Source organism: Chionomys nivalis, chromosome 4, assembly GCF_950005125.1.
Source record: "Chionomys nivalis chromosome 4, mChiNiv1.1, whole genome shotgun sequence".
In the NCBI taxonomy this organism is placed as follows: domain Eukaryota; kingdom Metazoa; phylum Chordata; class Mammalia; order Rodentia; family Cricetidae; genus Chionomys; species Chionomys nivalis.
In genome coordinates, this window is record NC_080089.1 from 107,187,672 (window position 1) to 107,201,549 (window position 13,878).

Here is a 13,878-nt window from a genome sequence, read left to right on the forward strand (position 1 = left end):
AGAGAGGGGCCACTCAGAGATCTCAGGTGTAGCATGTAACCTGGGCGAAGAGCTGGCCTCGCTGCCTGGCGGGTGGAAGCCTGCCGTGTAACTCAGCTACAAAAGGAAGTGGAAATTCTTTGTAGTCAGAGGCTAATGAGGCCCGAGGTATGTGTTATATTTCAAAGGTCACAGCGCTCATTTAATCCAACCTTTCTAGACATACTTTGACATCTACTCTCGTTAGGTTTCCGCCTTTGTGTTACAGTCAGCAGCAAGTGATTCTAAAACCTTGGAAGACCCACAGACTGGAAGAACCAGGGGAGCTTGGGTATGGTGACTAGCCAAGAGCTTTGGGTACCCACAGGACCGATCGCCTTACCTTTGGTTTCCACAGCCTCCATCAAGAAGTTCTTTTCATGGCCTGAGGGAGCGTGTGCCTAAAAAACTGCTTCCCTGCTAATGTTTGCTTCTAAGTTGTGCACCATGGAGCTGGGCATGGGGGCATATGCCTTTAGTCTCAGGACTTAGGAGGCAGAGGCAGGGGAATCTCTGAATTCAAGGCCAGCCTGATCTATAAAGAAAGTTCCAGGACAGCCTACAGGGTTACATAGAGAAATTCTCTCTCTCAAAAAAAAAAAGTGCCCAACCATGCTAGGTCCATGCTGCACTGGGGACCAAAGACTGCAAGGCAGGGCTGACCTTCTACCAACTGAACTACACCCCAACCTTCAAACGGGGCTTTAGAAGTAGTATTCATTTGTTCAACAGCAACAAAAACCAGGTTGGGGGAGGTCTTGCTATGCTTCCCAGGTTACCATTACGTTTGTGGAAATCCTCCTGCCTCAGCCTCCTAGGGTGCTGGGATTACAGACATCTGTCATCACCCCTGGCTGACAATTATGAGCGCCTGGCACACTTGGACAACTTACAGGTTCTGGGGCAGTGATCTCTGGGTTTGCTCTTGGTTCTACCGCTTTGTAGTTATGTAACATTGGACAAATGACCAAGCCTCCGTTTCTTAGAGCTACGGGACTAAAAGCGCCCACACTATAGACGAGCAGTAAGGAGGAAGATGAAGTTCACCTTTATAAACAGCTTAGCCCCGTGCCAGAGACAAACCCAATAGTTACAAATAAATATTTATTAACCAGTCCTCTTTCTTCTTATATTCTATTTTTGTACAAACATGTAAAAAATTAGATAAAATAATGCGAAGAGACAATAATATCAATGTTTATGTATCCTGCCTCTGAGGCACACTATGGTAGAGTTCAATTATCTGGTCATGATCACTCCTTGACGTAGCTCGCTGAGAGTCCCCGTGCCTTTGAAACGGGGCATCATTGCACCGCCGGAACAGGCTGCAGAGATACTTCGTGAAAGCCTTGTCAAGAAGCAAGCAAATGAGAGGGTTAACACAGCAGTGGGCAGTGGCAATGAGCTGTGTGACCTGAATGCTTGCTTCCAGGTGGTAGCTGTTCTCATCCTGCAGGGATGAGTGTTCCCGGAACTCGAACAGGAAAAGCACAACACTGTACGGTGTCCACATCCAAAGGAACACACCCGTTATGACGGGCGCAAGCTTTCGAAGATCGTTCTGCCTCTCCCTGGTGGTCTGCGTTTTCCTCATTTGCCCGCAGCAGAATATAAACACCAACAGAGGAAAACCAAGAACCAAAATGTTCATCTTTAAAGTCAGAAAATGCTTCCAGAATGGCTCTTCAATTGGCAAAAAGTGAGGTTTGCCAAAGGCACAGTTGGGTTTCTCTCTTTCCCTCTGAGGCCGATAGAGCACAGATTCAGGCAAAGAGAGTGCAATAGCTATGACCCATGCCAGGATACTTGTAACAACACTACCGGGCACCGATGTGAGGGTGGAGGCCAGCCTCCCCTGGGAAAACACCTTGTACCCTTGCATGAGGAGAAGGATGTTGAAAAGCGTCTCGCTGTATAAGCCTGTGGAGTGGAGGCCAACAAGAACTCTACAGGTCCCATTGCCAGGGCTTTCCCCAAGGGCAGCCGCGTGTGCCCAGAACGGCAGCGGGAGCAGGAAACACAAATTCGCAGCTGCCAGGTTTAGAAGGTAGATGCTCCCCACATTCTTGAGTCCTTTGTACCGCACCAGCATAAACGCAGCCAAGGCGTTGTCCAGGAGACCCACCACAAACACAGCGCAGCAGAACCATAGTACCTGCTGGGCGGAGACAAGTTCGGGGGTGAGGGGTTTCTCTGTCACACAGCAGTCCGGGTCATCCTTTATGAAGACATCATAGTCGTCCTCTGGGGCCACCGTGGAATTATCCATCCCGGGCTGCCCTGCGGGGAAATCAGAGATTATGTCTCCCCTCCATCCTACAGCAAAAGGTTTGAAGTAAGTCTGCCCCCTCTCCCACAGTGGCGGCTATGCTCATTCTACTCATTAAGAACCCATAACATACCTTAAAATAATCTTCGACAACACCCAGGGTCTGTGCTGATAATGTGACAGCTCTGCCAGGCACAAAAGGACGCGGGGACATTACAGTCACTTCATTTCTTTTGGTTAAAATGAGATTCGCTTACTAGGAGCTAGAAACTAAGAAGACAAAGAGTTAAAAACAACCTGAGAAGTCGGTGCCCCTCCTACTTCCCAGCTATTAAAAAAAAAAAAGTTTCCTTACCTTGCTCACGGCTTGAAATGAAACAGCTAAAACAGCGGCAGCGGTCTTGGGGCAGGCTGCTTGATATTTTCCTCTCCGGGGACATAAACAGATGTTTGCAAAAGTGAAACCGTACTGGCCAAACACGTGGACAACTAGTGAGATAAAGATAACCACTTGACTGAGTTCCCAAGAGTGGAGAAGGGTGCAGCCCCAAGATCTGCCATCCAGGGGGCTGTGGGAACACTGGGGTCAGGGAAATAGCACTTCCTTCTGAACAGACTGCTCCTGACCCCAAGGAGCTAGAGACAGCACTGTTTATCCCTCGGAGGCTGGCCCCTTCCAGGCACAGCTTCAAGAGCCAGCTGGAATGAAGTTCTGAAGTCTCTCTCAGGAGCCTCTGTCAGCCTCGGAGAAACTGAGAAGTTGCTTTCGTCTCTCCCTTTCCCAGTATCCCATGTTTGACTTTCAGGTACCTTTTAGCCAGCTGTCTTCCAGGCTGTCTCAGATAAGGGCGCTAAGTCAAGCCTGCTCCCAGTGATAATAAGAGGGTGACGTCAGAAGCTGCGCTCCGCCTCCCCACCTCCTGGGCTTCTGACAGAAGTTCTCTGAGTAGATAACAGCTTCCAGAGCGCCAATGTGTCCGCAAACACCAAAGTCCTGACCCTCAAAGGCAGCTGTCACCAGCACCGGTGACCTGCAGGGAAGAACAGGGAGTGGTGGGGGTAGGGTTTTTGTTTGTTTTCCTGCTGTCTTTGAGAAGAGCTATGTGCTTTTCCTGTTACAAAATGTGCTACAAAATGATTTGGGGAGCACGGGCGGGTGCTAGAGTGATATCAGCAGGAAAAGAAATTAGGAACAGGGGTGGAGAAGGAGCGTTGACCTCCCTGCTGAGGAAAGTAGAGAGCTGCAGGCAGCCAGAAGGAAGCAGTTACCACTGGAACGCGGACCTGCTTAGGGAAAGCCCCAGAAGAAAATCCTGTGTGAGGATGTGTGGGGCATGATCAGGGAGGAGATACTGTGAGGAGGGGAATGACGACAGGCCTTGGAGTGGCGGGAAAGGGCAGAGGAGAGGGATGCCGTTTGAAGATGAGGATCGTAGAAGAGGAACCTGGAAAAGCTGGAAAAAATATATGAACTGCCCTCAGGCCAAGGACTCTTTGCAGCCACGACTGAACTAATTTGGGGGGTCAGTTGATGTCTCCTTTGCATTAGCAACAACGGGTCTGATACACGTGATACCAAAAGTGAACCTATAAAAATAGAAATCAATACTGAGGAGACTAGTAAGAAAGAACAGAGCCCAGATAGGCAGGATTGAGCCTTAAGCTCCTAGCATCCTGGCAGAAACAGAGACACGGGTTGGTACGGTGAGAACCCAGAATGGAAGAGCTTCCCAATAAGGCCTCTCCCCCGCAGGGGAGAGCATTTAGGGGTGAGTGGGACTCGCCAGGCCTTAGGATGCTCTCTCTATTCATGGATGTGGCTACAGCAAGGGTCATGTCAGCTGTCACGCTCCTCCTGAGATCTCTGCCCTCTGCAGCTAGATGCCTCGGAGTCACACCGTGACACCTGGCCTGTGAGTGAGTAGGCTAAGTGGCTCATAGTTCACTCCCAGACGGGGGCAGATTCACAGATGTACACGCTGCTCCTTAGATTGGAAAGTGGGTGTGGGTAGCAGGTATCCTATGTGCTTTGTGTCGCACGATGATGGGAAATCGAAAATGTCTCCAGGAAAAGGAATCGTCTGTAAATTCAGGATCATTCCAACTGCTCCGTCACTGTGGCCTCCACTCTCAGTATTGATTTATTTTTGCTTGATTCCCAGCATCCTGTCTGTCCACACTCAGGCCACAGGTTTTTTTTTTTCAAGTTAGCATACAAAATAATGTGTTTTGTTATGACATACTCATACACATGTGTCACTAGTCTTTGTCTTATCTGTCCTCAACCACAATGCTCTGCCTAGTTCCCCGTCCCTTCTTAATGGTCCTCTTTCAACTGTTTCCCCCTCTGCTTTTGTGTCACGTGGATTCTATCATCCCCTCTTTCTTAAAGAGTTCAAGAATAAGAATATAGAAATGTAGATTCCAGAAATAAAGAAATGTAAACTTGTAAGCCTAGGAGAATAAAGGCAGGCTGTCAGCAGCTTAAGGATCAACTATTAACAGTGGGTTACTTTGCTTTACAGCCCATAGCTCTGTCTGCAAGGCTGAAGCAGCCCTCTGCAAACTGAGGGTCAGCAATGTGTATTTGAATCTGAGTTCTACCTTGAGATTGTAAATTCTTTTGTTCATGCCTAATGCTTGCTTCTTGCTATAAAAAGGGGAGTTGGGAAACAGCCCATTGCCACAGCCTTACAAGTCCATCCCTGGCTGTGGTCTCAGCTAGCTGATAAGCTTTTGTGCCCTATGGAGATTTATTTTTTTATTTTTTCCTGGAATAAAGTTTGCTTCTGGTTTAATAGACTTTGGTGGTCTGTCCCCCAACTTTGCGTCACCCCTGTGGACCCAACATTTCTCTTGTTCTTTCCCTAAGATCTCATCCTCTCCTCTCATGGCCTCCTTTTTAGTCTCGTATCACACACACACATACACACACACACGCAAACACACACATATACACACTCACATGCACATTCACATACACACATGCACACACACTTACACACAAACACATACATACACATGCTCACACACACACATACACACAAACACATACATACACATGCTCACACACACACTTACACACAAACACATACATACACATGCTCGCACACACACTTACACACAAACACATACATACACATGCTCGCACACACACTTACACACAAACACATACATACACATGCTTACACACACACATTTAGATCTAGATTCCACATATGCAAGAGTTTGGCTTTACTTCACTTTACGTCACGACTTTCAGTTTCCTTTCCCTGCACACTTAATAGTTTCATCTTCCTTCCTGGCTGGATAAAATTCCGTTGTGTCTACACACCACAGTTTCCTTATCTGTTCATCTGTCGTTGGGCATCTAGACTGGCTCCATTTCCTAGAGGCTAAGAATAGGGCAGCAGTAAGGATGGTTGTGCAAGTATCTGTGAGGTGTGGTGACAGCGTCATTTGGGTATCTCCCCAAGAGTGGCACAGCCGGGTCACACAGCAGTTGCTTTTTTTTTGTTTGAATGTTTGTTTTAACTTCTAAAGTGATGTTGTTTTCTGTCACTGATGGGGAGGCAGCCTAGGACCACATGCTGGTCAAGTGCTCTATCCCTGAGCCACCCCTCCCTCAACTCCCGCCCGGTTGTCACACTGATTTCCATCTTGGCTATACCAGCTCACATTCCCGGCTCCTCCCATACTCACCAGTGTTTCTTGTTGCTTGTCTTGAAGTCTGTGGGAAAGAAGAAGCTGCATCTCCCACCCAGAGGTCCAAGGAAAGCTTGCTTTGTCATCTGAACGCACACGGAAACTTGTCTTGGTCGTCTTGGTCAGCTTTCCATCACTGTGATGCAACATTTGAGACAATCAAGTTTAAACGGAGGAAAAGCTTATTTGGACTTTCTGAAGTTTCAGTCCATTCTCACTCTGCCCGCTGCCTCTGGGGCTGTGCCAAGGCAGTGCCTCATGGTGGGAGTACATGGCAGAGCCAGCTGACTGCCTAGTGTTAGCTGGGGAGGGAAGGAGAGGGGAAGGGGCTGGGACTCAACCATTCCCTTCAAGTACAGCCACCGTCACCCCACGACCTTCTTCTAGGTTCCACCTTCTGGAGGTCCTACCGCAAAGTGCCCAGACTAGGGAGTCTTTCCTTTTTACACACGAGTCTTGAGGTGGCCTTTACTGAAGCCACAGCATCCTTCCTTGTCAAACCAAAGCACCTTCTAAAGTTTTGGTATGAGGCTCAGTAGATCTTAGCGTTGAAGGTCTGAGTTCCTCCTAATCACTGCAACTCAACCCTGCTGTCAGTCTTAGGCGCTAGACCATGTGCTTACCTGCCCCCTCCTCCATGTGAGTCAGCCTCTTCATTCAACAAACATTGCTATGGGCCCAGCACGCACTCAGCCCTGCTCCAGACTCAGAGATGATAAAAATCAGTGAACAGAAGAGGCAAAAGTTCTCACCTTCCGAGAGCTCATATCCAACAGATAAAGAAAGACAAAATAGGTAAATTGTATTGATAGTTGGTAGGCAAGAGGGTCTGCAGGGCCAAGCAGAGGGAGTAGGGATAGAAGGGGCAAGAGATTGAGAAAACAGGCAGGGAGGCTGCAAAGGATAGGGTCCCTTGAACAACAGGCATTGTGTTCTATTTCCTTGTTACAAAGTTCTTACTTCAGAGGAAGCAATGCTTTTACCAAAGATTCCGAGACAGTCTTCTAGTATACTGACACTCTATTTAAATAAAAAAAATATTTTTGGGGCTGGAGAGATGGCTCAGTGGTTAAGAGCATTGCCTGCTCTTCCAAAGGTCCTGAGTTCAATTCCCGGCAACCACATGGTGGCTCACAACCATCTATACTGAGGTCCAGTGCCCTCTTTTGGCCTGCAGACATACACACAGACAGACTATTGTATGCATAATAAATAAATAAATATTTAAAAAAAATTTTTTTTTTGGAGACAAAGTCTCACTGTGTAGTCCTGGTTGAGTTGGGATTTGCTAGATAGACCAGGCTGACCCTGAACGCACAGAGATCTGCCTGCCTCTGCCGGAGCTGGGATTAAAGGCGTGCGCCACCACCATTCCTGGCTTAATTCTTGATTGTAAAAGCAAAGGATACAGTGCACCGGCTATCCCTAGAGAAGGGCCCTGGATGTCTACCAAGTCCCCTTTTTTGGGTGCTCCAAGACAGCGTGGCTGCCACGGCAGCTTCTGCAGTGTCGTTCCTGGGCACGTTAGAGTTCTCCTACTCTCCTCAGTAGCCTGTCCCCTCAGTTAGTAACCCTCTCTATATAATGTCTCCTGTTCAAGCTGCTGGTGTGGCTTCTGACTGGCACATTCCATTCCACTCAGTGTCAGGAGGGGAATGCTGGGAAGATGAGTGCTGAATGATGTCATTCTCAGGGGTCTATCTTGATAATGAGAGATGAGCTGCATAGAAATATGATACCTTAATCTATTCTCTTCAAATATCTGCATTCTCATGTCTATCTCTCTATCTTTCTATCTATAGTCTATATTATCTAAATACTATCTCAGCATCTACTAGATATCTATTTTTTTATCACCTATCTATACCTATCATTTATGTATCCATTACTGAGCATCAGACCGGAAGAGTAAAGAGCCGTGCGTTATAATCCCAGGGTCATTTGTTTGTGCCCCAGAGGTGGGACTGGTTAAGGGGAAATATTGGAACTCAAGAGCATGGCGTTTTCTTGTCTGCTGACCTGTGACTAACTTTCCATGAAAGAACACTGGTATCAAGAGTCAGACTCTGGATTGGGTTCCTAGGAATCCAGAGCTTTGAGAGGCCAAAGTGTGACCAAAAAGTTTGTCATGCAGGTGTTTCCAGCAGACTCGTCTGGAGAGGATGGAGCGAGGCAGCACCGGGCAGCAGAAGAAAGGACCATCATGTGGTAACTACTGACCTCTCAGCTGGCCCTACAGCTGTGGAGCTGTGGTGGCTCTGAAGAGCTGCCGTGAACCTCAGTGATCAGGTCATGTTCCTGCAGTCCCACGTCAGCTGTTGGCCTTAGCTTTCTCCTGGGAGCTGGCACTGCCTGGAGGGCAGAATGAGGGAGGCAGATGCAATGGCCCCGAAGAGGGCATTTGGGCAGGTCCCACAGCATCCTCTGTGGCTTGGAGGGCTCTAGACTTCCTAAAAATTGTGTTTGCCCCAAAAAACAAGAAATGGAAATGAAAATTTCCAAACCCACAGTGTCGTAAGCCCAGTAAACCCAGGCGGGGGCTTGAGCATATTTCAAAGAGGAAGTCACATGTCTTATGAGGCCACACCGCCTGTTGCTGCACGTGATCATTTGGCCGGCTACTCCCTACTGTCACCTAAGTGCGGAGAAGTCAGGGGGGAGCTGAGCTGTCCCCCCAGCCCCACTCCTCCAGCTGCCCCTCTTTTCCTTCTCCCCTAGTAAGTTAGTCACTATCCAGTTCTCACAGGGCTGGGTGAGACTATCAACCGCATCTCACCTGAAGAAGAAATGCTGCTTCTGCAAGGAGAGGTTAACAAAAGCCATGGAAGGGTCTGGAGAGGTGGTTTTAGTCAGTCCCCAGAACCCATGTGAAAAGGTCTCGGCATGGTAACACATCTACACCCCCTAGTTCTCAATGCCCAGCCAAGCTGAATCAGCAAGTTCCAGGTCAGCGAGAGATCCTCTTTCAAAAACATAAGGTGTCCTGGGGAACCACACCCAAGGTTGACTCTGGCTTCCACATACAGACAAATATGTGCACAAAATGCACACATGGATATGTACACACAAACATGTACATATATGCAACACACAAAAGCATTCTCATTTAAAAATATTTCTTTTGGAGCTGGGAATATAGTCCAGTGGCTGAGTTCTAGATTCCATTCCGAGTAATACACGTGCATGTGCATGCGTGTGTGCGTGCAAACACACACACACACACATACACACACATTCATTTTAATTATGCAGGGAAAGGGTTTGGTGGGGCCTTCTCTGAAGCCTGGATGGCTGTCCTGGGTTCTTCCCAGGCCCAGACCCATGTAAACCAAGCTGGGCACTGTGAAGATCTTGCTTCCTCCTTGCCAGCCCCCTCCAGCCATGGTCTCTGGAGCTCCTCTGAGGCTATACTGCCACGCCTGCCCCAGGCCCAACAACATCTAAGTATGTGAGTTAAGTCAGCTCCTATCTGCCCAGAATCCACAGCCTATGTCTTCATCTTGTCTCAAATGATTCAGTCACACCCTCTGGAAAGGATGTAGAAAGGAACTCCCATCCCAGTAAGCCAGCACCTCCAAACCACAAGGTTGGTCCTGTGCTCTGGAGACAGCCCAAGACTTGGAGACTAAGGCGATGCTCTGGGGAGGAAGGAGAATCTATGTCTTTGTGCCCTGCTGCCAAAATCAGCAAGGACAAGCCAGGCAGGGGCTGAATGGTCAACTGTTCTGACTGCATCTTGTGGCCAGGGTCTGTTTCGTCCGCTTTTACTTCGCTTCACCTCTATGCAGCATTTGACATGGCTGGTGCTTCTGCAGCCTTCTAGAACTCCCTTCTCTTCAAAGACATGTCTCTGCTTTTTTGTGAAGGCAGCAAACTGGAGGTAAAGTGGGAATATACACTCTCAAAGCCTTGTTCCCAAGGGCATACTTCCTTAAGCAAGGCTGAATCTCCTAAACATTCCCCAAAAGCATCATTAACAGGGGAGCAAGTTGTTGTAGGAACACACTTGTTTGTTCCGGCTGCCCAGACTCGAAATAACCACACAGAAACTAATCAAATCACTGCTTAGCCTATTAGCATGAGGCCCAGTGTAACTTCCTGAGCCTAGCTCGAGATTGAAGACCTGTCTTTGGCCATGACTTCCACATACAAGTGACTCATCACAGCCTGACCTAAACCTGCCTCTGCTCAGTCACTGCTAACACGGCAGAATATTATTGGCTCTACCTCACCTCATCCCAAGACTCCCACCTCCTATCACAACCCTATATAAGTTCCTGCCTCATACAATTAAACAAGAACCTACTTTGACAGACTCCCAACTCAGTGTGTGTCCCCCAGTGGCCAGGGGGAAAGTCTGAGTTCTCGACACTCACCATCCTACTCAGCCCTAGGAAAAAGTTCAGCAGGTCTGGCTCTGCCTCCGTCCTTTCTGCCAGAAAACCTGGCACACTCCTGCCTTTGAGAAGACTTGAGAGTGAGGTGTTCTGCCCCCTAGTGGGACTTGAGGGGGCATGAAGAAGGCAGTGGATATTGTAGGAGAGACACGCATATGTTGTTGAAAACAGTGTTTAGGGGAGAGTTCAAGTACCTGTGGCCATGCTAAGAATCCAGAATATTCCATGAATCTGGAGTCAGATACAGAAAACTGCACTAGCTCACCACAGCCTTACAGTCCTTCTTCATGAAACCACAGTCAGGTGAAGGGACCGCAGTAGGTTGTGGTATACCAATCCTCTGAGGAAGACCAAAGGCTGACTCAATTCAAATTTCAATTAAATGAATTTATTCTTACTGATAGCAGAAGGTTGGCAGCCTTAGAGTCAAGAAGCATGCCATGCCAAAGAGGACTATGGGAAGGATTTATAAAGGTAAATTTCAAAGGGGCTAAAAGGGGGGGTTTCTAAAGGTGGACATCAAAGGTGTGCCTTATAATTATTTTTGGAATTCACAGTTGGGCAAGAGAATTGTTTTGCTCCCCTCAGTTGTTTCTCTTTCCCCTGTGTAGTAATAAAAAGCCTGCTTCACCCTAGTCTCACAGCAATGAGTTTACAAAAGCAGAAAGCAAATATCCCTGTTCTTGTCTCTCTTGAGGCCACTAGGATCTCACAGGTTTTCTAGTGCCAAGGCCAACAGCCCTTAAGGGATGCCTAGTACCATATTAAGTTCCTTTAGCTATCTCAGGGGAATTATGAGTTAATTATTACATGGTTGAGCTCTCTAGGTGGAAGCGTCACTAACCTACCGGGATAGAGCAGGCAATGACACAGCACCATCAGGTTAGGGCTGGCTGACACCCCTCCCCCACCCCCCAATGGCTGTATAGACATTCTGGATTGGAGAAAATCTTACTAAAGGATGTGATGGCTAATCTTTATCTTCAATTCGATTGGCTTAAGAGAGGCCCCTAGTAAACCAGTCACATACTGGAGAGCATTTCCAAGGACGGTTAACAAAGGGTGGGGGGAGACCCACTCTGAATGTGGGCAGTATCACCCCATAGGCTGGTGGTCCTAGACAGAGTAAAAGGGTAAAAAGGAAAAAGTCAAACCAATCAGGGATGCTTTCTCTCTGCTCTCTGGCTGCAACCTGGCTTCTGACACCATGAACTGAAATAAATGTTTCTTCCCTGAACTTGTCTTGCTGGGAGTAACTAGAACACTTACAGATTGCTGTGTACACTACAAGCAAGATATCCCCAGACAAGACTGGATGTCCCCCAGGGCTGATATCATTGCCTCGTGGAGAACTTTTTATGGTAAAAAAATGAACTAGGGAAACCATGATTTCAGGGGATCCTCCACTCCTAAAGCAAAGGAACAAGGAGTGCATTGAAGCATTTACTTATATTGTTCTATTATTGAATAAAACTTGGAAGTTAGATGCTATGGAATAGTCTTTTTGTACACTGTGAAGATGTGCTACTCTCATTGGGTGAATAAAGAACTAAATAGCCAATAGCTAGGCAGGAAGAGGTTAGGAGGGATTTGCAGACAGGAAAAAAGGGTGGGGTTAAAGAAGGGTGGGGTATCCATGAGATTCTGGGAGAAGCAAGATGAATATGCCATACTGAAAAAAGATACCTAGCCACATGGTAGAACTTAGATGAGAAATATAGGTTAATTTAAGTTGTAAGAGCTAGCAAGTAATAAGCCTTAGCTATTGACTGAGTATTTATAATAAGTGTCTGTGTGGTTATTTGGGAGTTGGATGATGGGACAGAGAAGTCCATCAATAGTCAGTTATTGGGGTAAAAGCCTGATTGATCAGAGAAGTGGTAGAGAAAAGACCAGTGACTTCCTATTTCTCTACTTCCCTGATACAAAAGGGACCACAAATCTTTCTTAGTCCCTACTTACTACTTCCTGTGTCTCTCTATATATATCTTGGGTCCTCCAAAAACCCCTATGGCTAATTCTGGTAGGTGGTAACTAGCTCTGCCCCCTGATTCACAGTTAAACTTTATTGGCAATTTTGGAGTGTCAGTGCAAACAAATATCTCATATTTTCCCCTTGTTGCCTAAATAAAAAGGAAAGGTTTTAACTTTAACAAAGTAAATCTATATCCAATAAGAACAATTATCAAGCAAAAATTACATTCATAATGTCCAGTCCACTTGTAGTAGGAAAATTTGGAAAAAATACTCTATTACCTATCCTATCTTGGTGACTCCAAAGTTTTGTACCATAATTTGCTTTCTATCGTAACTTGCATTAATCTAAAAATATCTTTTTAGATCTTAAAACATCTGAGATAAACAACTTAAAGCTTTTATGTCTCTTAACCTTATACACTTTACATCTCTTTTGTGAGTTTTTTTTTTTTTTGAATTTTGTAGTAAGGAAAACTGTTACTATAACTATCTCGTCTTCAACCTCATCAGAGACCCGAGAAGGATATATTACCTGAGTAAACAGGAAGTGTAGAGTAAACAAGTTCCAAAACTATAGAAATTACAGAGACAGCTGGGTGCCTGGACAGTCACCCAAGCTTCCTCTGCAACATTGGGGCATCCATCTTTGGCCTACAGGCCTAGAATATCTGATAGACTTTCCTGTGAAGCAGCAATTTTGAAGGACTGTTCAACCTTGTCTTGGAAAGTTTGGCAGTTACCTTCTTTTGTGTCCTGCTTGTCCAAATTGGACAACATACTTTCAGCAGTGAAGGCAAGGGAAGTTTCTAGCCCAGTGCCTAGTTTTGCTACAATGAATGCAAACTCCATATTGAGGTTCTTTGATGCCCACAATTGGTGTGAGAGAATTGTCTGTATTCTGTCAATCATGTTTTAAATAAATGCTGATTGGCCGGGCAGGAAGTATAGGCGGGAAAACCAGACAGGAAGTAAAAATGCTGCAATGAGAACAGGAGAATTTTGGGAAGGAGGAAGTTGATTCCTCCCACTCCTGCCCAGACCACTGAAGCAGCAGGATGTAAGCTGCCAGCTGAAAAGGTACTGATTCACATGGCTAACATAGATCAGAAAAATGGGTTAATCAAGATGTGAGAGTTAACCAGTGAGAGGCTAGAGCTAATGGGCCAATCAGCTTATAATATATGGAAAACTATGTGTGATTTTCTTTGGGGCTAAACATTTGTGGGGTGCCGGCGGGACAAAAACCCCAACAACAATCAGGCCCCTGATCATGTTATACACAATCTTCTTTTGAAGTAGATTAGTGCTGCCAGAAGCAGACACATCTCACTGTCATGAAAAGCCTCATGTTATTAAAGCATCTTAAATGCCATATTCTCTGTGGGTCTCTGAAGTGTTTGGAAACCATCTATCTATCTAAAACACACCTGTTTGACCTTGAAAATATACCTAAGATTGTCACAAATTTGATTGTTATAGATGATTAACTACTAAACTGCATTTCTTAATTAT

At 46.4% G+C, this 13,878-nt stretch overlaps 1 protein-coding gene and 1 long non-coding RNA gene across 2 annotated transcripts; both read right to left on the bottom strand.

The window, feature by feature from the left end:
* Positions 1-1,128: 1,128 nt before the first annotated feature.
* Positions 1,129-2,553, bottom strand: Ccrl2 (C-C motif chemokine receptor like 2). The gene is made up of 2 exons (XM_057767770.1): positions 2,421-2,553; positions 1,129-2,298 (listed from the first exon to the last, which is right to left on the bottom strand). The coding sequence occupies exon 2, from the start codon at positions 2,285-2,287 to the stop codon at positions 1,217-1,219; it is 1,071 nt and encodes a 356-aa protein (XP_057623753.1). The 5' UTR covers positions 2,288-2,298; positions 2,421-2,553; the 3' UTR covers positions 1,129-1,216.
* Positions 2,554-5,651: 3,098 nt separating this feature from the next.
* Positions 5,652-6,665, bottom strand: LOC130873168 (uncharacterized). Its single transcript, XR_009057009.1, has 3 exons — positions 6,616-6,665; positions 5,990-6,128; positions 5,652-5,682 (listed from the first exon to the last, which is right to left on the bottom strand). It is a non-coding gene; the product is annotated as an uncharacterized LOC130873168 (long non-coding RNA).
* Between the last annotated feature and the right edge of the window lie 7,213 nt (positions 6,666-13,878).

Coding starts and splice junctions, on each gene's coding strand:
- Ccrl2 (XM_057767770.1), bottom strand. CDS start 2,287: ATGGATAATTCCACGGTGGCCCCAGAGGACGACTATGATGTCTTCATA.